We start from the raw sequence: 21,579 nt of genomic DNA on the forward strand, positions 1-21,579 counted from the left end.
GATTTTGGATGTGATTGAGCTTGTTGTTGGTGTTTATAGGTTGTTAGATGGTTCATTTGTGGTTTTAAATTGGTTTTGGGGGTTTAGGTATATGTTTGGGTTGAATTGGAAGTGGTTTGGCTCGGGGAAAATGCAGGGGAAAACCCAGAAATCTGGGTTCGCGAAGGGGCGCCGCGACCCTGTTCTTTGGTGCCGCGGCGCAAGGCTGCATCAGGAGCTGGGGGACTTTCTGGGCGCCGCGGCCCTTAAAGGTAGTGCCGCGGCGCTAGGCTATTTTCAGGACAGGGAAATTTTGCATTTTTGGGCATTTGTCCCGGGGGCTCGGGGGATGTTTCCGTTGTGTTGCTTTGGGAAATTGGAGGTCCCGAGAGTATGGGATTGGTCCCGGGAAGTGGTTTTGGATTGGTTAGTATTAAAGAGTGTTTTATATGTGTTGTGACTAGGTTTTCGGAGAGGCTCGGGATAGAGGACCGTGCTCGTGACTTTGGTGCATTGAGAGGCTCGGGACACAGGTAAGAAAACTGTAGTACCCGTAGAGCAGGGCATGGGCCCGTACTGTTGTTGCAAGGCACGACCCTAGATTGTATTACCTGTTAGGGCGTAGCCCTTGATTGAATTATTATACGCTTGAATGTTGTTTGAATTATGCTATATGTGATTATGGTATAATATACGGCAAAGGAGCCGGGAATGGCAAGGAGCCAAGAACGGCGAAGGGCCAAGAACGGCGAAGGCCGAGAACGGCAGTGGGGCTGAGAATAACACTTAGCACATGGAATGCTTATTGTTAGGGTGAGACCCCAGTGGATACATGGCATATCCTTATGGTGAGAACCGAGACCCCAAGCTTTGGTAACGCTTTTGGGACGGCATGGCCGTATTTGTTTAGTTTGATGGACTATCTGTTTATTTGAGGAATTATCTTATATGTTGATTATCTGATATGCTTATGTTATGTGCTGTGTGAGTTTTCTTGCTGGGCTTCGGCTCACGGGTGCTCTGTGTTGCAGGTAAGGCCAAAGAAAAAGTCAACCAGCCATGAGTACGGAGAGCGTGAAGCGGCGCGTACATGTTTGGCCTGCCCGACTGCTTTGGTTGGGGGAATTTTGAGAAATGGTTGTATTTAAACTGTGATTTTGATGGTTAATTATCTGTAAATCTATTTTGAGTTGTAAATATTTTATAAACCATATTTTGGGATCCCAAATGTAAGACACTTGAAATTTTTAATGAAATAGAGTATTTTCAAATATTACAGCCTTGAGTTTTGTTTAAACACACTTTTGTTCTAAAACCTCGTTTAGCGAGTTAATTGCACATTTTAAACTCACTTAGTAACGGATCTAAGGTAGTAGGGCGTTACATTCAGCATGCTTACTCAACATTCGCTAGCATAATTATGATCATGCACATTTACAGAAACTCAAGCTCTGATCAATCTCATATTCAACATTCATGCCATGCCTAATCACATGTATTTTATGCATCACATGCATCACATACTGGGTGCAGTTTTCTTACCTTTGGTCCAAGCATGGTGTAACAACCCGAATTTGCTAATAAGGCTTAGAGCCTTGATTAGTGTGCCTGGAGGGCAATAAATGGATTATTATGTTAATGTATGAATTAATGTGAATATATGATAATGGTGCATGTTTAGTTGAGTCAAATGTGCATGTGGGCCCCGTCTGGATATTAGGGGCATAAATGTGATAGATGTGATAAATGTGATAAATGCTATATGTATGTGATATGTCTGTGCAGCATGATCCGAGACAGTCCTGGGGAGTGGTTAGCCAGGAAGTCACAACGGGGTCGAGAATCCGATTCGGGGTGAGTCGAGGGGTAATTTGGGTATTAGATATATTATGGGGTTATCAGGTTACGAAAATAAATGTTTGGAGATATATTTGAGGATAGAATGTCTAGTAGGAGATATTGGGAAAATTAATATTTTGGACCTCAAGGACTTAGCGGGATTAGGTAAATGACTAAATTTCCCTTGAGTCAATTAAGGTTAGGGGCTAAGCTTAAGGGGGCAGCTTGGTCATTTTGTAAGGATAAAGTTAGATATAGTTAAGTAAGGAAACTGCTAGAACCAAAAGGAAGAATCAGATTCTTAAGCTTAATCCTCTCAAGGTCGGTATTGACTTGGACTGTGGTGTGTGAGCTTGGGAGAATTTCAGCAGAAATCCAAGGCTTGAGGCTTGCTGTGAGAGAGCTTTGAAGGTGGAGGAGCAAAGAAGGCTAGGGATTATCAGTTGAGGTAAGGAGTTTAATCTTTAAATCTCTTGAGTTTTAGTTAAGTTGAAGTTAAAATCATGAGCTGCATGTGAATTGAGATTATGATGTTAGGTTGGGTTGTGAGCTGAGTTTCTTGGCTGTATGAACTTATAGCCAAGTTTAGATTGTGTGGTTGAGAGACTTAAGCTTGATTTCTGGGTTAAATTGTTGGGTTAAGTTGATTGTGGATGAGCTGGTTTGAAGAAAGTGCAGGAAAGAGGGTGAGAAATCTGGGTTTGGAGGTGACGGCCGCGGCCCTAGGAGGGGCGCGCCTCGACCCGTGTGCGCGAGCGGCCATGGGAGGTCGAAATGCTTGAGGCGCGCCGCGGCGCTTGGTGATGCGCGCCGCAGCCCGTGTGTGCTCCAGGGAGATGCTAGCCTTTGTTTTGAGGCTAGCCCCGGTGCTTGAGGGTAGGGCCTCGACTCTTAGTGCCAGCTTGTGTTTTTAAGGGTGTTTAGGCTTGGGAACTCAATGGTTAAGGCTCGAGATGGATTTTATCACCCGGATTGATAGAATTCAAGGTCCCGGAGGTTAGGGTTATGGCTCAAAGTTATTTGTTGGATTAGAACTTGATGGATGGATATTGTTAATGTGTTGTGACTAGGGTTTCAGCGAGGCTCAAGTTAGAGGATTGTGCTTGGGACATCAGTGCTCGGAGAACTCGGGACTCAGGTAAGAAAACCCTTATTCCCATAGAGCTTGTATGCAGGGTTAAGCCCAATGTGTTTGAATTGCAGGGCGTAGCCCTTTGATTGTATTTGCTAGTATTCTGTACTTGTTTAATATGCTATGAGTGCAATTATGTGAATGGTCGGCAAGAGCCGGGAACGATGTAGGCCGAGGTCGGCAAGGGCCGGGAACGGAGATAGGCACGTTGAGTGCAAGGCCGAGTACGGCAAAGGGCCGGGAGCAGCGTTGAGCACGTGGAGTGCGAGTTGCCAGGGCAAGTCCCTAGAAGGATACCTGGGATATCCTCACGGTGTGGACCGCGAACCCAGGGCATGGTAAAGCGCCTGGGACGGCTAGGCCGTATGTGTTTTGCCTATTGGTGGCCTGTTTGTATATTTGGTGTATGTTTTGCATATGTTATCTGTTATGGGTTTTCTTGCTGGGCTTCGGCTCACAGATGCTCTGTGGTGCAGGTAAGGGTAAAGAGAAGGCCAACCAACCATGAGTGTAGCAGGCATGAGGCGGCGTGTACATGTTTGGCCAGCCTGGCTGCCACAGCCAGTGGATTTTGGGAGATGTTTGTAAATAAACCTAGATTTTGTCGTTTAGTCGACTTGGTTCAATTTATATGTTGTATATGTTTCTAAACTGTATTTTGGGATCCCAAGTGTTAAACTTTTATGATTTTCAATGAGATGGAATTATTTCTAAAGTTTTTCCTCTGTTTATGGCTTAATTACACTGTTTGACTTAAAACCTCGATTAGCGAGTTGAAAGCACGTTTTTAAACTCACTTAGTAACGGCTCTAAAGAAGTAGGGCATTACACACGGGTTACCAATAAACGACCCTTAAGCACGATCCTGTTTCCAAGCCCCTAACGATAACCTAGTCACAACCATAATATAAAACCTCATAAAAAATGAGTAAATAAATACTTCCAGACCAAAACCTAGCCTTCAAGACGTCAGATCCTACTCAACTGGGTAGTAGGATTGATCTCAGGCCCTTAGAATTAAGTTCCCATGGCTCAAAACCAAATCTAGTAAAAAATGCACAAGCCGGTCATGACCTGGCCCTTAGGGTCGCGACTTACCCCAAGTCAGAGAGCCCCCTTGCCTGGGCTCTGGGTACGGGCCGCGACTTGACCTCTTTTGGATCGCGGCACGCCCCCCAGGCTTCCTCCTCCTGGCTTCTGGCTTCATCCAAGTCGCAACTTGCTAGAATAAGGTCACGACTTGACCACGAAATCAGCCATTTCCTACGATTTTTCCCATTTAAAATCTTCCAAAAACTTACCCAAACATATCCAAATCCCAAAATCAAAGTTCCTAAACATCCTAATTATCCAACACCAATAAAACCCAAGCTTCAATTCATACAAAAACTCATCAAAACATAAAATCCAATCAAAGCTTAAAAACTTTAAAAACTTAGAACTTAAAACTTGGATTACCTCCGATTGAGTCGTTTCCCAACTAAATCATTCGGCTAATAGGCCTCTAATCTTTCCTAGAATCGCTATGCCCCGATCCATGCTTGAATCTGAGTCCTAAAACTCGAGTTTCCTTCGAAAATGCGAACGGGTGTCGAAAAGGGAACGAGAGGAAGAGAGAGTGTTTTGAACGTTCTTTTATTATTTTGACAGGTTAATTCAAGCTTAAGTATCCTCAAGAAAATCCTAATGCTCGGGGTCCCAAAAATGCCCCCAAGGTAAAATAGTCAAAATTCCCAGAATTTCCCCTTGATCTCACTAACTCCCAATTTATCATCAAATATTTATTCACATTACCCAATATCCCGATAATGTACTAAATACCCCTTGACTCACTCCGAGTCAAGTATGGATCCCGTTGTGACTTTCCCACTGGCTTGCCTCCTAGGATCGTCTCGTGCTGAGTAACTCATGCATAACCAGATAATAATGAAGTACCACACACATACCACATATATGCCAAATATACCAAAAACGAGCCAAATTATGAAAATTACCCAATTGAACAAAAATGGGTCCACATGCATATTTAGTACACCTAAACATGCATATCAAGTCATATTATAATGTTATTCACATAATCGCATAATGATACACATATATATATCACATAATCACAAAATTCCAAGATTTTCCATCCTGGCCCCCTAATCAAGGCCCTAAGCCTCATTTGGGAAATTTGGGCCGTTACAATAAGTTCCCTAGAGAAAAAGAAGATGAAGAGAAGATCTAAACCAACAGAATAAAGACTTACCAAAAACCTTAAGTGTCAAAGAAATCGAGCACCTAATCAAAAGTCATTATAACAAGTTAGGATTGAACTAAAAGAAAAGAATAAGAAAAATGGAAATGGACTAAACCTGAAGATTAAGAGTACCTTAGATAGCTTAGAGCTTCGATCTATACCTCAAACACCGAAATCACACAATAACTTACTTCCCAAGTGTTTATAAAAGCTTAGATTTGAAAGCTTTAACCCCAAAACCCTAGTATTTCTCTCTAGAACGAAAATAACAGCTTCAAGGCTCTAAAAAGTGTTTGAAAGATGATAAAAATGGTTGAGTGAAGGGTCTCATTTATAAAGTTCAAGGAGTGAAACTAACTCCCATTAAAATGAATAAATAAATGATTAAAACAATATTTTCCGCTCAACAGATGCCCAGAACTCGGTCAAAATTGTTCAAGAACAAATCTAAGCTCTTCGAATTCCATGGATTTTCAAAAGTGACCACATGAGCTGATATATCGTCCCTATAGGCGATATATCACCTGCACTATAGTCTCGAGGGTCCGTGGTTTTGTTCATGCAAGTCGACGTGTTTTTCCGTAACAACATTGCAATATATCGACCCCTATAGTTGTGATATATCGGCTTACGCTGATATACTAAACCACGTTTTTGTACATTTTAAGCACACTTAAAGTGGTTTAAACTACTTTGACTAAGTAATACAAGATCCTAACATCTGAGTGAAGGTTCTAGACTTCCTAAACTTATCATTGAGTATTTTATTCATAAAAAATCCTTAAATCCTTAATAAACATACATATGACAAATGTCACATTCTTAATTATTCTATCTAGACCTTAGGTTATAATAAATAGTATTTCTAGGACCATCTACATTAATCAAACCATTATGATAAAATTAATATTTCTAAACTATAGGCTAAACTTATAAAATCCATAACTAGCTCTACGGGTTTCTAACTAATTCCTGGCTTTGAACCAATATCCACGAAAACTAAAATACTACAACGTAAGCCACTACTATCTAACTAAGTAAAAATCTGAGGCGCTACAATGGAACTCAAAGGGAAAGAGAGAATAAGAAGAGCCATGATCACACTTTCCTGGATATGAATCTTCAGTGGTGGTAATACGTAGTGAAATTACTTGGCTAATCCATGAGCAGCGTTATTACAACCGCGATGCACATGAATTAGAGATATACCTAAAAAGACACATAATATGTGTCTAATATCTCAAAGGAAAAAAAAAACTCCATTGAGGACGAGGAGTAAGATGAGAAAAAAACCACAAATTCTACATCAATTTCAAGTAGCAAAAATGAAAATGCTAAGTCTTTAACCCATCTAAGACTATATAAAATCGTCAAGGCCATTGCTTCATTGACACAAAAAAAGGCTTTAGATCTTTAAACCAAAGAAGGAAATTTCATCTTCATCTCATATGATTGCCCCAACACCGATGAAACTCTTATGAAAATCTAGGCCGTATCAGTGTTCATCTTCAGATAGTCATGAGGAGGAGCCCTCCAAATATCAAATGTAATGAGGCATGGATTTCAGCGTATGAACAAGTTTGGAAGTTGTGTTTGCTTCTATTCCCTATAGTACTCTACTGCCCATTGTGCCAAAACTTGTAATATCCAAAATGAACATCGAACTTGTTATATTTCTTTTTCCTTTATACGTATATGTTTTTAAAAAATAAACCATAAATATATAAACTTGATCAACAATAACTAAGTAAAAAGCACCTGATCCCATGAAATCAAAGAAGCTATAATATAATTAAAGCAAAGGTTGGAAGAGATGAAAAAGTATGAACATAGTGATGTGGAAAGGAGAAAAAGATATTATACAAATATGCAAAATAGATAGGAGTTGGAAGTGAATAAAGTTTTACATAAAGCTGTGTTATACAATACCAGACCTATCTATTAGCTTAGGAAAAATGGTGTGACCAAAACATTTATTACTACGACATAGTTGGTTTAAAGAGATGCATAAACCAATTTTTAACCCAATAGAGTTTTAATAATTGAAACAACTTACTATGGATTTCGTTATACAAATTTCTTGTCACTCAACCAAGGTCTGATGAAATCTGTAATAACATGATGCACTAATCTGCCAAAGAAACAATAACAAAACTAGACACTAAACACCTCATTTGTATCTTCTCTCTACGGATCCCTCTAACCAACACTTTGACTTTCTTACTTTATCCAATTCACAATTACTCTTCTTCCTAGCCATTTATTTTTGTTTCAATTTAATAGCAGTTCTGACCTTAACTTTTGTCAAAATAATAATTTAACTTAGGTCGATATTAATAGTCCGTTTGAAAAATTATTCAAATGGTTCGAATTGCACTTCTTATTTTATTTTTCTAAATTTTTAATAATCCATGGCTCTCAAAATTTCTTTTCAGGTTTCTCAGCACAATGTCACCCTGTCCTTCATGGGAAAATCAAAACAAACAACCCCTTTCTTCCTCTTGAGATGAAAGTCCAAAAAAGATCACATGTAAGTCAGTCAGATTCTTCCAAATGGGCCACCACTATTCCTACTCCTAATCCTCCTCCCACTAGTACAACCCTTCTTTTTTCTTAGCTCCAAAGTGAATAAAAACCACTTCAAAGTCACTCACTGACATAAAATATGCTAAAGTGAAAAACAATCTTCATGAGTTCCTCTGCCTCTTGCTTTTGAGTCATTATTATAGCACTCATAGTTCAGAAGAGAAATAGAGATTTTTCCAGAAAATTCTGATTCTCTTTTTTAACCATTTCCCTCATGCTCTATGACTAAGTCCATTCTTCTACTCATATGATGTACTCCACTACATATTCAAGATATATGTATTGAACTATTGTGGATCATTCCAGAACAAGACAAAATTGAACTCCATTTATATGTGTATATATATATATATAAATATAGTTCTATTAAAATTCTCACATATTTTAAATTATGTTGCTCTTTTATAGGCATTGCATGTGCAAATGTGTTCTAGTGCAAAACCGACCATTCCAGACCACCACCACAAACTCTTACAGAGTTCAAGTTCCAGCAAGTAACATGTCTTTTTAAAATTTATGAATAGCAATAATGATTTTATAGATTTATTATTATTATTATTAGGAATAACACTTTATAACATATTGTACTTGATAATATTAAATAGAGTTCATCATCACTTATTGCACCCTTTAAAGTCAAACATACCTTTAAATAAAATCCCTTGAGAGATTTTGGTTTGTTCATTTTTGTAATCACTAAAAAGCAAAAAAATTAGTTGCTTTATCAAATTTTATGGATTGAAGTTATAAGCTAAAATATAGCCTTAACTTCTAGTTATTAGTTAGATTATACTACACAAAAGAAAACATAACCCAATAAATTTATCTCTGCAACAAGTGAATTACAAGATGATATGATTTACCTATGTAATAGCTTAATAATATACACAAACTCACACTCCACTATCTCTAACTATATATGTACAGATTTGCAAAGCTACAATTTACCCCCACAATAAGAAAGAATATTTAAATATTCAAAGAGATTATTTCTTCACTGCATCATAAAAGCCAGATCCTTGGAAAGTTTGCTAGAATGAGAGAAAATCTTTGAGACAGAAAGAAAATTGAGAAAAAGAAACAAAAGAATAATTAAGTTGGACCATGGGATTTTCAGCATGAACTGAAAGATTCTATAACTCAATCAAAAGTTTCCCATTTTGTGGTTACCACTAGAGACTCAGAATTCTTTGATGGTTTCTGAGAAACTGGCCTCCTTACACTGAAATTTACTTCATTTCGCAGCCTCGAATTGTCTTGTTTTTGCTTATTATTTGCTCTTCCTTCTATGCTGCTGTTAAATTTACCTTTTGTAGCTTTGCCTTGTCAAGAGTTTCAATGTACTTCTGAACTTTTCTCACCTTCAAAGTAAAAAAAAAAAGACTCAAAAATGTAACTTCATTGGGGGGCTACACATAAACTTTAACAGAAAGTACTAAAAAAAAGTTTATGCAAAGATTAAAGTACCAGCATTCTTCTCTGTTGTTTAAGGCCTCCCTCAGCTGAAATTCCATCCAATTGGATCATTTTTGACATCAAAATTTCGATCAAAACATCCACATCCTTGTCTTCAATTTTCCCATGTTTAGATGCTACTTGTTCTAAAGCTAAGACCTATCAAATTCAAGTACCAAACCAAAAACAATCTGTAATCGAATTCAACATGAAAAAAAAGGTTCTAAGACTGATAATTAAAGCCAGAACTTTTTACCTGCCCTTCTAGCTTGTTGAGTTCCAAGTCAATTTCTTTCAAAGATTTAGTAACCTTTTGCACATTTGCATTCCTAATCATTTCCAAGACCCTTCTTTCTTTCTTCTCAACATCCTCAACAAGGACGATTTTCGATCCATCTTTAACTCTTGAAACATCTAGAAAATCTTTGGAATCTCTCTCTTTGTTTTTGAATATCAGCTTCTGATCCTCATGGTGCACACCAGTTGGTTCAGCCAACTTTTTCTTCAACTCCCCTGCCCCCCAAAGAATGTCAAATTCTTTTACAAAAAGTGAAAAACAATAGCATAATAAATAGTGAGAGATTCAAAGATTTTCAATTTACCAAAGCTTGCTTGTGAACTGATAGAGATTTCATGATACGAAGAGCCATATTTGACTCTAACTCTTATGGTTAGAGTTGACACAGAACTTGGGTTTCACATCTGAATTGCGCTTCTGAACCAACATTCCTCCAGGCCTAACCTCCCAATGCCCCACACTTGGGCCTCCTTCTTCCTCAACAGAGCTCTTATTGAGGACCAAAACTTGCTGTTCATCCTTGTCCTCACAGGCTCCATTAACATATATGTTTGTATGTATATATATGCATATACAGTTGATCTTGTTATGAGGTGAAAAAGTAGTAAAAGAAGAAAAGCTGCAAGCTTTTATGTTCTTCGCTTGGACTTGAGGAAACCCAGAAGACAAGAAAGAACCATGGAGTTGTGTAAAATGGATTTTGAGATAGTCATGATATGTAGGAAAAGGAATCAAAGAAAACCCAGGTGTTTGACTTATCTTAATTTCAGGAAGAAAAATATAAGTTTAAGGCTTTTTGGTTTATGTGATCTCTCTCAACCAAAGCAAGGTGTTTGAACTCAATTGTGTGGTGAAACCAGAAAAGAAAATGAGAGAGAGAGAGAGAGAGATGAGATCTGTTAATGGATTCACTGAAGCATTGGAGAGAGAGAGAGAGAGAGGAAAAGGAAAAGGAAAAGGAAAGAAAATGAATGAATGGCCAGCGAAGGAGGTGAGTGAAGAGAATATATATATATATATATATATAAATAGAAAGATAATTTGGAAAATTTAGTTACGTGAAGAGGCAACAAAGAAGAAATCACTCGCTTTTTTTATGCACACATATATTTATATTTATAATATATAAATATATATTTTTCAAATGGGAAAATCAAAGGTAATTATGGAAAAAACCAAAATCAACTTTCACATGCAAAGCTAAGACTTAAATCTCTTTTCTTTTCAATATTTGGAATAAAGCCCAGATGAATTTAGATGAGTCACATTAACACTCTGACACTATCATAGGATTTTGCTTACTTTTTATCTTGATGACATATATAGATAGATATGTATATAAATATACTGTTAAATTTATAATGAAACAAAAAATTAAAAAACACAACTTGGGTATGGTTCGTTGTCTAGAAACTGGAAAGCTAACAAAAAATTGAAAAAGGAGGAACAACATGTTAATGCCAGCTCTGACATAGAAAATATCTGCAGCCAGTTGGCAAATGTCTGGTTCCTAATATGATTGGTTCACAGGGACATTTTGGTCATTTTACAAATATGAAATCAACCCTTTATCTACTATATTCTAATAAGGTACTTCCCACGTTTCCAAATAATTAGTCATGTGAATTTACTAATAATAATAATAACAACATTTCAATTTCTCTCCAATGAATTTGTGGCCATTGAATTTGGTATCAATGATTGCAATTTACTACACAGACAGTCTTTATTTGCATTTTGTTTTGGAAAATTAACAAATATTTATTTTGGTTATAAACATTTAACTTGTATGTATTCTTTGCTTATGAGAATTGAGAAACCTACACCAATTTAATGCAGCACGTAAGGTACTATTTTCTGCATAATTCAGTGAAGAAGGTAGATGAAGTGGCCTTTTCAAGCAAGTACTAATGTTTGGTCGATAGGGTCAATGATATTACTGTTTCAATTAAATTTATTTAAATGAATGTTGACTATAGCTTAATTTTCTCTAGACAAGTAGACTTTGCATTTAGTTTGTATTTATTAAATAATCCATAATCCATAATTTCCATTGTTGCTTGTTTTATACCTTAGAATATTATAAGCAGCTTGTTATTTGTTTCAATAAAAAATTAAATGAATAGATTATAACAATATGATTGCTCAAAAACTAATATAATTATACTTATTTGGGCATGCAAATACAAGAAAATCATTCTTATTCCAATGCTAATATTATCTTATACCAAACGATCTTAGACCTAAAACCAAGTTTTACATTTAAAAAAAAAAACAACATTTTTACATTAAAAACACATTATTTTTACTGTAAGTGTAAATTTTGAGAACGGCTAACATTACTAGCCAAGAGCTGGACCAATTCTCATGTTTGGCTTGTAAGTAAGCCATTAATATCAGTAAGAACAAGAGATCAAAGATAGCTTGCTTAGTCAAAAACAGAATAAAGTGATTAACTTTTGTTTGTTCTTAAATAATCATAATACTTAAACTTGACTAAAGTTTATATAGTCAAGTCCTTTAATTAACTTTAGCTATATCAAAATTCTCTCAAGGGACTAATAATTTTTGTTATGCAAAAAGAGGACCCCCCCATCTTTCTTTGCTTCACGATTTGGTTTGACATGCCATATTTTGGATATTATGAGTCTCAACTACCGAACTTCAAATAAAAATTTGAACAAAAAAGCAGTAGGTGGGCATTGATTGGGAAGTAAATTAATGTCATTTCAACTCAGATATGCATGGAGCTTTTAACAGTTATGAGATCCCCAAAAACAAAAATAAGGGTAATGAAGAAAGAAAAAAGAAAAGAAAAAAAACTTGAAGAGAAGTGGTTGTTTGTTTCTCCTAGTCTCGTTTCCAAACACTCCCAAGAGAAGGAACCAGGATTTCTACCTCATTCATTCATCTTTCCGAGACTTTGGTCTGGCAGCCTTTGCTGGTTTGATTACATAACTAAGTAAGATCAGTACTATGGGAAGAATGGTTCCAACATAGTACACACTTCCGTACGAAGCTAGTGTCTCATGCAGGCTTAATACCTGTCCAAGAAGATAAAACAGCATACTTATTACTAGGTAGAAACTTCAAAGTACTAAATTTAGCTGTTCAGGTATATATAAACATAAATATTGCAACATAAAACATTACTTCGAAATTAATTATACTGCTAACTGTCAAAATTTCTATTTTATGTATGAAAGGGATCAGTACTCTATCTGGTGGGACATCACTGAAATTCATATATAAATATTTTATATATGATATATATAAAGACAGAAAGAGTGAGATGACTCACCATGAAACCAACACAGGAGTAGTTAAGAACCAATAGGGTGTAAGCAAAGTTAACAGTACAAGTACGTTCTTGAACAGAGACATCTTTAGAGGTATAGCTTGCTGCCATCTGTAAATGACTGCTTGCAAAAACAGCAACAGAAGAAAAGGCAAAAAAAAGGGTTAGTCATTTGAGGAAAGCACACCGCAGAAAAAGGGCAGCTTTGTAAATACCTCTTGAACCAGCAATCATCAATGCGGACTGAACAAAGAATATAATATAGCCAGGATACAATCCCTGTAAAAAAAAAAACGTGTGATTAAAAGAGTTGAATTTTCAGGCCATTAAAGGTGACAGGCTTGACAGTTATGAAGACATTAACTATTTTTAATTAATAACTAGAGATGAATTAAACAGCAATGAGTGGCTCCTTTAATAACCCAGATGAAAGGTGAAGATGCTCATAAATATATAACATGATAATTGTTGGGAGGGAGACAGTAAATAAAAAACAACATTTTACTAATCGAAAGTAACATAATACTCACGTGCCATACTGCGCTGACAGTCTGTGTGGCCAGCAACTGAAAGAAACCAGGTTTCTTGCCCTTCTGAACGAGTCTCTCATAAACATCTAACACAAGTAAAATGTACAAGTTAATGCTGCTCAATAAAAAGAGTCATCTCCAGTTTCATTCGTGAGCTCTATTTATATATATGCATCAAAAGATATAAGCCAACTAAAGTAAAAAAATTATGTTAGATACATGACTGTAGAGCAGTAAATAATGCATGAAAGTTGGATTCGGTGGAATTTAACAGTTTTTGTGAGTAATTAAACATCATTACCATCAAAATGTTAGATGTACATATAAATCAAACACAATTAGAAGGGGAAAAAGAAACTTACAATGGCGAAGCCAGGTGCTGACTTGTATATTCCACACAAGCGGCAACTGAACTGAACTCTTTGCTAACTCAACACCAAGAATATCAACATTCTTAGGCACGATCCCATCGTGGCTTTGGCGGTGTAGACTCGGTCCAGCCACTGAATCCCAAGCCAGATATAATGATGGAGGCTTCTGAAAGTGACCAGATGAAATAATATTTCCAACGTGCTGTAAACCCAGACATATACTGGTAGCCCAATTTTTTCCAGAATCCCCATTCTTGGTATAATGGATCGGTGAAACGAGACAGAGGAAACTGGGGAACAAGGTACAAATACAGACCCATACAAAATGCAGCTTGAAGTAGAGCTCGAAGAGTTGCCCCATAAGGAGATGGTGATCCTTTTTCTGATGGGCTCCAAATCTACAAAATTATTTCTTCAGTGAGATAAGCGGACTAGAATTGTCTTGATGATTTAAAAGAAGAACAAAAAAATTAGAGAAAAAGAACATCGCAAAATCCTACCCCCTTTCTCTCCGTCCAATCAAGGTAATCCTTCATTTCATAAACTGGACCAGCAAAGTGGCTGCCACAACAGAGGCAGTAACCAAAATACTCAATGATCGATGGTAACTTAACCAACCGGTTTTTCTTCTGAGTCTCACTTAACTCTTCCTCTTTTTTCATCCCATCATTGTAGTTTATTGCACATGAGATAACTTTCAGAGTTAACACCATTAAGGCTCCTAAATATTAGCAGGAAATCCATGAAAAGAAGTTAGAACATAGCCGAGAAGAAGTACACAACAAATTTAACATAAACATAAATCATTAACATTAAGAATAGAGAACATTAGTTGCATGCTTCACACAACAATAAGCTATAGTTTTAACTGACTAAGGTACTCAGGCGAAGTCCATAGAGTATTACATTATCCTCTAAACAGTACAGGTCATCCACAAAAGGCAGAATATTGCTTACCAGTTGCATCAATTCCTCCTTCCTTCCATGCATCCCCACTCATATAGTAGACATGGCTACATACAGATAAGAATAGTCAACATTTCTGAGGTAAAGAAACATAATTTCAAGAATATGAAGACACAAATACCATGAAGTTCATTCAAGAATAGAAATATTGTCACTTTAGTGCAAAAGTACAACCCAACTGAAAGTCAACATAATAGATGAAAGTGGGTTAACCAATATCTGTTTTTCCTTGTATATAAAGCTTAGAATTTTAGTATTATCCAATCCCCAGAACTTAAGTATTATCAAATCCCCAGAACTTTTACCATACCATTACCACTCACCCATTTACTTTCTACGCAAATTTATAGATCAAAACCAAACATTGAGAAATTCAAATAAAAAAGCAACGGGAAAAAGAAGTACCAGCCAATGAGATAGCCGAATCCCAAGAAGAAGGTGATAATCCCACATCTACGGCGGTACAAGATCATGGAAGCGTAACCCAGTAACATGGGCACCAAAAAATGCAAATTTGAAGAAAACCCAAAAGAGAGATAAGATAGAAGAACCCCCGATAATGCCGCGTAGAGGTTCTTAGCGAATCGACCCGGAACGAGTCGCCATAAGAAGCTAACAGGTATGGTGGCGGCGAAACAGAGGAGAAAACGAAGCACCGCGACCGATACACCGATCGAGGCCGCCATGGATTCCATATCAAGGTCCATGGCCGAACTCTGACTTCTGGGCTCTGTCTTCTCTTCTCTTTCTCAGCTTCGCCCTGAGTTCTGACTCGCTAAGAACTATATCTGAGACTTCTGTGAGTTCAACAAAATATTTTCCCAGTTCCCAAACAAATTTTCAATGCTTAATAACCATAATTCACTTCAATTTAAAATGACGATAATGCCCTCTGTAGAATACTATATTAGTCATCGAAGTTATCGAAAAGAAAAGAATAATAAAATAAAATAAAAAACTTGATAAAACTCGGGCAAGTTAAAGCCCTAAATTCTTACTACCTATCTCTTAGCCGTCGCCGTCCTCCTCCACCTTCTCTGCTACTCTCGGTGACGGCAGCCTATAGCCCAGGTACTCCAACTGATCCCCCTTCCACTTGAGTCACCCAACCAGTCAACCGGTCCGCCTATGTAAGTAAATACGTTCTATTTTGTATGTTATGAGAAAGCAAAGTAATCATTCTGTTCAAGTCATTATTATTATTATATATACTTACATGAAAATTTATATCATGTTATGTTAGTTTCTAGTGTTTTTCTTTATAAAAATGATTGCAGTAGTTAAATTTTTTTCTCAATTGGAGATTCTGCATGATCATTCTATCGATTTTACATAGTGGAACTCGTTCAATTTTCATATTATAGTACTCTTAGGGTTTTGCCTTTTTCTTTTTAGAAAAAAAACATTGATTTAGGGAAATTTGTTTTGAAGTCGAGATGAAGAATTCCAATAGACAATTTGCAAAGTCAAAGAAATTAGAGTACTCCGATAGGGAAGAGGACATCGAATCATCATTGTCATCCTCTTCCTCTGAAGATGTGAGTAACCATTGACCCCAAAAGAGGATTTTTCTTATTGAACAAAATTGATGAGTTAGTTTGGAATAAAAAATATATATATTTTTCTGGGTTGACAATAGGAGGAGGAGATAGAGCGGGAGCTAGCGGATGTCACATTTGAGGAGTTGCAGAAGGCACGATCTAATGGGTCACATTCAGTGCCTGCAAAGGACCGCAAAGAGAAGAAGGTTGGACGTGCCAATAAGAACAGGTGATTCGAGCTTGATTATGTATCTATATATACATACATACATATTGGTGGTTATGTGGCTCGTGATGAGGTTGCTAATTTGTGTGTAAATGTGTTTGAAGACCAATGGAAGTTAGTTGTAAGAAGCCAGTTGGTCGATTCAGAGATGTTGTTCAAGCTCCTAAAAAGGTTAGTTTTGTTGATAATTGTTGTTTTTAGTTATCTCATGTTGAAAGTTGCTATATGGGATTTGATTGTTTTTTTGGTCTTGTGGTGTTTTTACTTTGGCTTAAATTTGTGTGTTTATCTGAGCTCATTTCCTTTTACATAGTTTGCTTAAACCGGTTTTGAATGAGATTACTAAGGTGGCTACTGAAATGTGATAATAGAAACATGACCACTGCCTTGTTTTAAGGAATCAAATGTGACCAATAACATCCTGATCCATCACTTGTTGTATTATGCATAGTAAAACTAATTGAATTTCTCATGTGTATCAGCTCCTTATTCGTAGAGCTTTATGATTTAACGGATATCTTACTGTATTTTCAGGTGGTACGAGACCCACGTTTTGAGTCTTTATGTGGTACACTTGATAATGATGGGTAAGCGTTCAGTTTCTTAGAATGCATTTTTTTGTTTTCACTGATTTACTAGTAATGCTAATATTCACCAACCTGGAAATGTGCAACTATTATAAATATACGGGGAAGAAAAAACAGAAACAAAAGATTGACATTGAAAGGTCACAGTTGAGTTTGTGCTTTAGTCGCGACTTGCAATTCGGTTATTTGCTTTTATGTTTTGGCATCATGACATGTATATGCTCTGTTGATAATATTATATCTGGAATCTTCAGCTTTAAAAAAAGATATAATTTTCTTTACGAGGAGGAGCTTCCTGCTGAAAAAGAGGTGATTTTCTTGACTAATTATGTTTTCTACTTGAATCTCAATTTTCCTGTTTGCTGAGTTTTGACTTGGACATTGCAGGAACTACGCAAGCAATTGAAGAAATCCCGTGATCCAGAAGTCATTGAAGAGCTAAAGAACCAACTTTCTTGGATAGTAAGTGCTTCGTTTATGCTATTCATTTACTTTAACACATTCGTTTAGAATTTATTTATTTCTGCAGAAAATTTTGGTAAAATATTTATGGTTCTTTTATCTTTGTAGAACAAACAGCTGAAGCCTGATTCAACGAAGCATAGAGAAAATGCTATTTTGGCTGAGCACAAGAGAAAAGAGAGAGAAGCAGTAAAGCAAGGGAAAAAACCCTTTTATCTTAAGAAATGTACATCTCTCCCTCTCTCTCTCTCTCTCTCTCTTTTTCTTTCGTGATTTCCCTCTCTTACTAGGTAAACTATATAATAACATGTTAGCGTGTTCCAATTTGACACCTACTTGCATTTCTAACTTGCAGCCGATGTCCGAAAACAAAGACTCCTTGAAAAATATGAACAGCTTCAGGTATGTAGAAAATACTGGACATACAAAATAAAATCACTTTCGCAGCAAGCCCACATACTAACTTACTAACAAAATATTCTCATATGAGCAGGGATCTGGCAAGCTTGAAGCCTATATTGAGAAAAGAAGGAAGAAGAACGCTGCGAAAGATCAACGATACATGCCTTACCGCAAGCCTGTCGATAATCAACAACAGCAAAGCAAATGAACCGATTTGGTCCTTAAAGGCAGTGTATAAATCTTCCATTTTTTTGTTATGATGGTGAAGACATTCATGCTCTGAGGTTGAGACCCCCACAATGCCTTGAGGAACTTCAATTGGTAGTATTTAGTGAGCCATTTATAAATGTTACTTAAACTAAACACAAAGTGGGAGGAGAAAGGAGAACAATCCATTTTTGTAGCTGTAGTATATTTTATGAACTCTGTCTTTGAATTTATTTTAATTATTAGATTATTACAAGAGTTTTGGTTCACCAACTCAAGGCATACAGGTGAAGGTTTTGGTTTTCCATTACATCTTAATTTGATCCCATCAAATTCATTTTTGGGATTTTGACTGCAATATAATTAAGGCTATTTAGGATTTTTATCGTGGGTTATGACTTGTACATTATTATGTTCCTGATTTTTTCTTGCTATTTAAAATTTCCATTGAACTATTTACAGGATTGTAAAATTGGATTTTTGTCTAATTTTATCTAATGTGATGTGTTTTGATCATGTTAGCGGCACATATGTAATTTTAAAATATTAAAAAAATTATTTTATTAATATTTTTTAAAATAATTCTAAAAAATTAAGTATGTGGTGTTGATGGAGAAAGATCATGTATAGATCATAATTTGGAATCAAAAAACCTAAATAGCCTATAATTAAATTTTTGCTAGACTAGTAATTTACTCCTTTTTTTAAGAGTATAGGACTGATTCAATTCGTTCAAATTAAATGTATTTTTTTTAATTTATTTATTTACATTTGTTGCATCTGTTATGTTAATTGTTTTGGATATAAAATGAATTTTAGAAGGACATGACAGGTGAATTAACGCACATAATATGATCAGTCAATAATCAATATTGACTACATTAACGCAATTAACTCGTTAATTTATTCGCATGTTAATTTAAATTTTATATGAAATTTATAACATTAATACATGTTCGTTTGTCTTGTACTTATATATGTTTCTTTCGTCCCTTTTTAAGTTCCATGTCTTATAAATTAATAAGAATATGACCACTAAAATTACACACAAATTGACATGATATTATTTTTTTTAAATAATAGTCTCACTTAAAATAAATTTGATTGATTAAATAAAAAAAAATTACACAATAATTTTTTCTTAAACTTTAAAAATTATGACAGCTTTTTTTTTTCTTAAGTTTTTTATGACATTTTTTTGTTTACATGTTTATGGGAGGTTTTTTCCTATGTATTTATTAAATTTTATTTGTATACCATATTTTTTTATATATATTTTTAGTAATTAGTTTTGATATGTTTTGAGATTATTTTTATAATTTTAATCTATTTGTATTATTTTTTTATCATTCATATTTTATAAAAAAAAAATTTGCATAATTATTTGAAGAAAAAAATCTGAGATCTTCATCATCATACTTTTTATTCTCATTTATTCTTCTTTTCTTCAATTTTCTATCTTATTCAATTAACATTTTATCTAGTTACCACTATCAAAACAATTTTGATGTTTTTTTTGTGATAGTAATCTTGTGTCACTGTCAATTTTTTGTAATGATGTGTGGTAACTGGTTATAACAATAAAAATCAGTTTTATTTTTTAAGTGGTGTTATAGTAACTAGTTACAGCTATAAAAATAAGTTTGATATTTTTAGTAATGTACCATTATCAAAATATCAACCGAATTGTAACGGGTTTGATATTTTTAGTAATGTACCATTATCAAAATATCAACCGAATTGTAACGGGTTACTTAGTGAGATTTGGAAGAAAAAAACTGATATGAAAAAAATAAACAAAATTGATCGTGAAGGTAATTGGTTACATCTAGGTCTGAAAAATAAAATATATATGAAAAAAAAAAAATTGCGATGGTAACCGGTTACTTAGCCAAACTTGGAAACAAATAGGATCACACACAAACAAAAAAGTTAAACTAGCCATAATTGTAACTGGTTACGATTTCATATCTAAAAAAAAGAATAACCAATTGTCATGGTACCTGGTTACTTAGTGAGGTGTGAAAACAAAATCAGATCTAAACAAACAATCATAATCAATTGTTATTGTAATTGGGTACAGCTAAATCTAAAAAAAAAATCAGATTTGAATAAAAAGAATTAGATGTCACTATACCCGGTTACTTAAACAGATATGAAAAAAATACCAGAAATTAGAACAAATTGTGACTGTAACCGGTTACAATTAGGTTTAGAAGGAAAAAAAAATTAAATATGAATTGCAAAATAAGATTTGAAATGCCAAAACCACATGTAAAAAAGAAGAAGAAGAACAAAGAAAATAAAAATAAAACTAGATCTGAAGAAGAAGAAGAACTAGAGGGGCAGAGGTACTTCACAATCCAGGGCAAGGGTGGAGGTGTGTCGTTGTTGTCGAGGGCGGGGGCAGGGGTACATCACCGACGAAAGACTGAGATGAGAGAACCAAATGGGAGAGGAGAGAGGAAGAAAGGAAAAAGAGAGAGAGATGTCATGAGTGAGAGAAAAGAGAGAGTGAGAGAGATAGAGTTTTGTGTATTTATGGTAATCTATTTTTTATATTCTATAGAATTATTATATTTAATTTTTTTTTTTCAAAACTTATTATATTTTGTATAATTTTTTTTTTCTATTAGTATAGAAATTTTGTTTATTTTTCCTATATTTATGTAAAGTTCTTTGAATGATATTGTAAAGTAAGTTGGTGTAATTTGATGCATAATTTTAGTGCATTTACCATTACCAGACATATGGGCACATATTGGAGATAAATTCATGAAAAGAAAAGTTTAGTATTAATTGTTTTCGATCATACGGTGAGCGACCAGTCCCACTAGGGGCAGTGCACCATGGTGCTAGTCTACACCAGCAGACTGAGACTGAGAAGTGAGAACCCAACTCTGTCCAATTCAAAAGACAGAGATAAAATATAGTACATAAACCAGCATCGACACTCATCGAGCAAATAAAATATACTACTTTAATTTACTGACATATTATAATCCCACTCTATCCTATTATAGGAGAATAATCCGGGTGCTGCTAAGATAAGGTGGTGCATGTTCTTGTATGACAAAGTTGACCCAACACCCATGTGCTGTTCCCCAATCCCAATCCTAATCCCATTCACCTAAAGGTAGTAGTATTGGCTTGGCTAGGTCAGTTTTATGCTACAAAAACATTCTCATTATTCTCCTTGAAATGGAAGCCTTTATTATGAATCATTACAATATGTTATGTGTGTTTAATTTATTCCTTGGTGTTGTTATTTTCTGTTTGTCTTTGCAGGAGGCATGGAAGTGTTCAATGTGTGCCCATACATCAGATCTGAGGTAGGATTTGGTGAGAAATTAAATTAACCTTTTCAAATTACTCATACAATTTTTAGGTAGCATCACCTTTGGTAAATAAATTCAAAATTGAGGATCCTATCAATGAAGAGACAGAGCTTACCCTTC

The 21,579-nt window shown here is 35.4% G+C and overlaps 1 protein-coding gene and 2 pseudogenes across 4 annotated transcripts; 1 reads left to right on the plus strand and 2 right to left on the minus strand.

Annotated features, from left to right (window-relative positions):
- Window positions 1–8,577: 8,577 nt before the first annotated feature.
- On the minus strand, window positions 8,578–10,529 carry LOC133778331 (BAG family molecular chaperone regulator 1-like; annotated as a pseudogene).
- A 1,677-nt stretch (window positions 10,530–12,206) lies between these two features.
- LOC133778332 (lysophospholipid acyltransferase 1-like) lies at window positions 12,207–15,555 on the minus strand (annotated as a pseudogene).
- Window positions 15,556–15,636: 81 nt separating this feature from the next.
- Window positions 15,637–18,504, plus strand: LOC133778333 (uncharacterized). Of its 4 annotated transcripts, none has more exons than XM_062218221.1 (10): window positions 15,637–15,826; window positions 16,128–16,234; window positions 16,336–16,466; window positions 16,568–16,634; window positions 16,998–17,050; window positions 17,305–17,359; window positions 17,438–17,512; window positions 17,621–17,738; window positions 17,868–17,914; window positions 18,006–18,504. In XM_062218221.1, the coding sequence occupies exons 2-10, from the start codon at window positions 16,133–16,135 to the stop codon at window positions 18,120–18,122; spliced, it is 765 nt and encodes a 254-aa protein (XP_062074205.1). In that variant the 5' UTR covers window positions 15,637–15,826; window positions 16,128–16,132; the 3' UTR covers window positions 18,123–18,504. The 4 variants fall into 4 exon arrangements, with proteins under 4 accessions (XP_062074205.1, XP_062074207.1, XP_062074206.1 ...); XM_062218223.1 differs by having other exon boundaries at window positions 15,646–15,767; XM_062218222.1 differs by having other exon boundaries at window positions 15,657–15,826; window positions 16,092–16,234.
- Window positions 18,505–21,579: the final 3,075 nt, after the last annotated feature.

The sequence above is a fragment of the Humulus lupulus genome, chromosome 5 (assembly GCF_963169125.1).
Source record: "Humulus lupulus chromosome 5, drHumLupu1.1, whole genome shotgun sequence".
Classification (NCBI taxonomy): domain Eukaryota; kingdom Viridiplantae; phylum Streptophyta; class Magnoliopsida; order Rosales; family Cannabaceae; genus Humulus; species Humulus lupulus.

Coding starts and splice junctions, on each gene's coding strand:
- LOC133778333 (XM_062218220.1), top strand. Junction 16,467..16,567: donor GGACGTGCCAATAAGAACAG/GTGATTCGAGCT, acceptor ATGTGTTTGAAG/ACCAATGGAAGTTAGTTGTA. Junction 17,915..18,005: donor AAAAATATGAACAGCTTCAG/GTATGTAGAAAA, acceptor TCATATGAGCAG/GGATCTGGCAAGCTTGAAGC.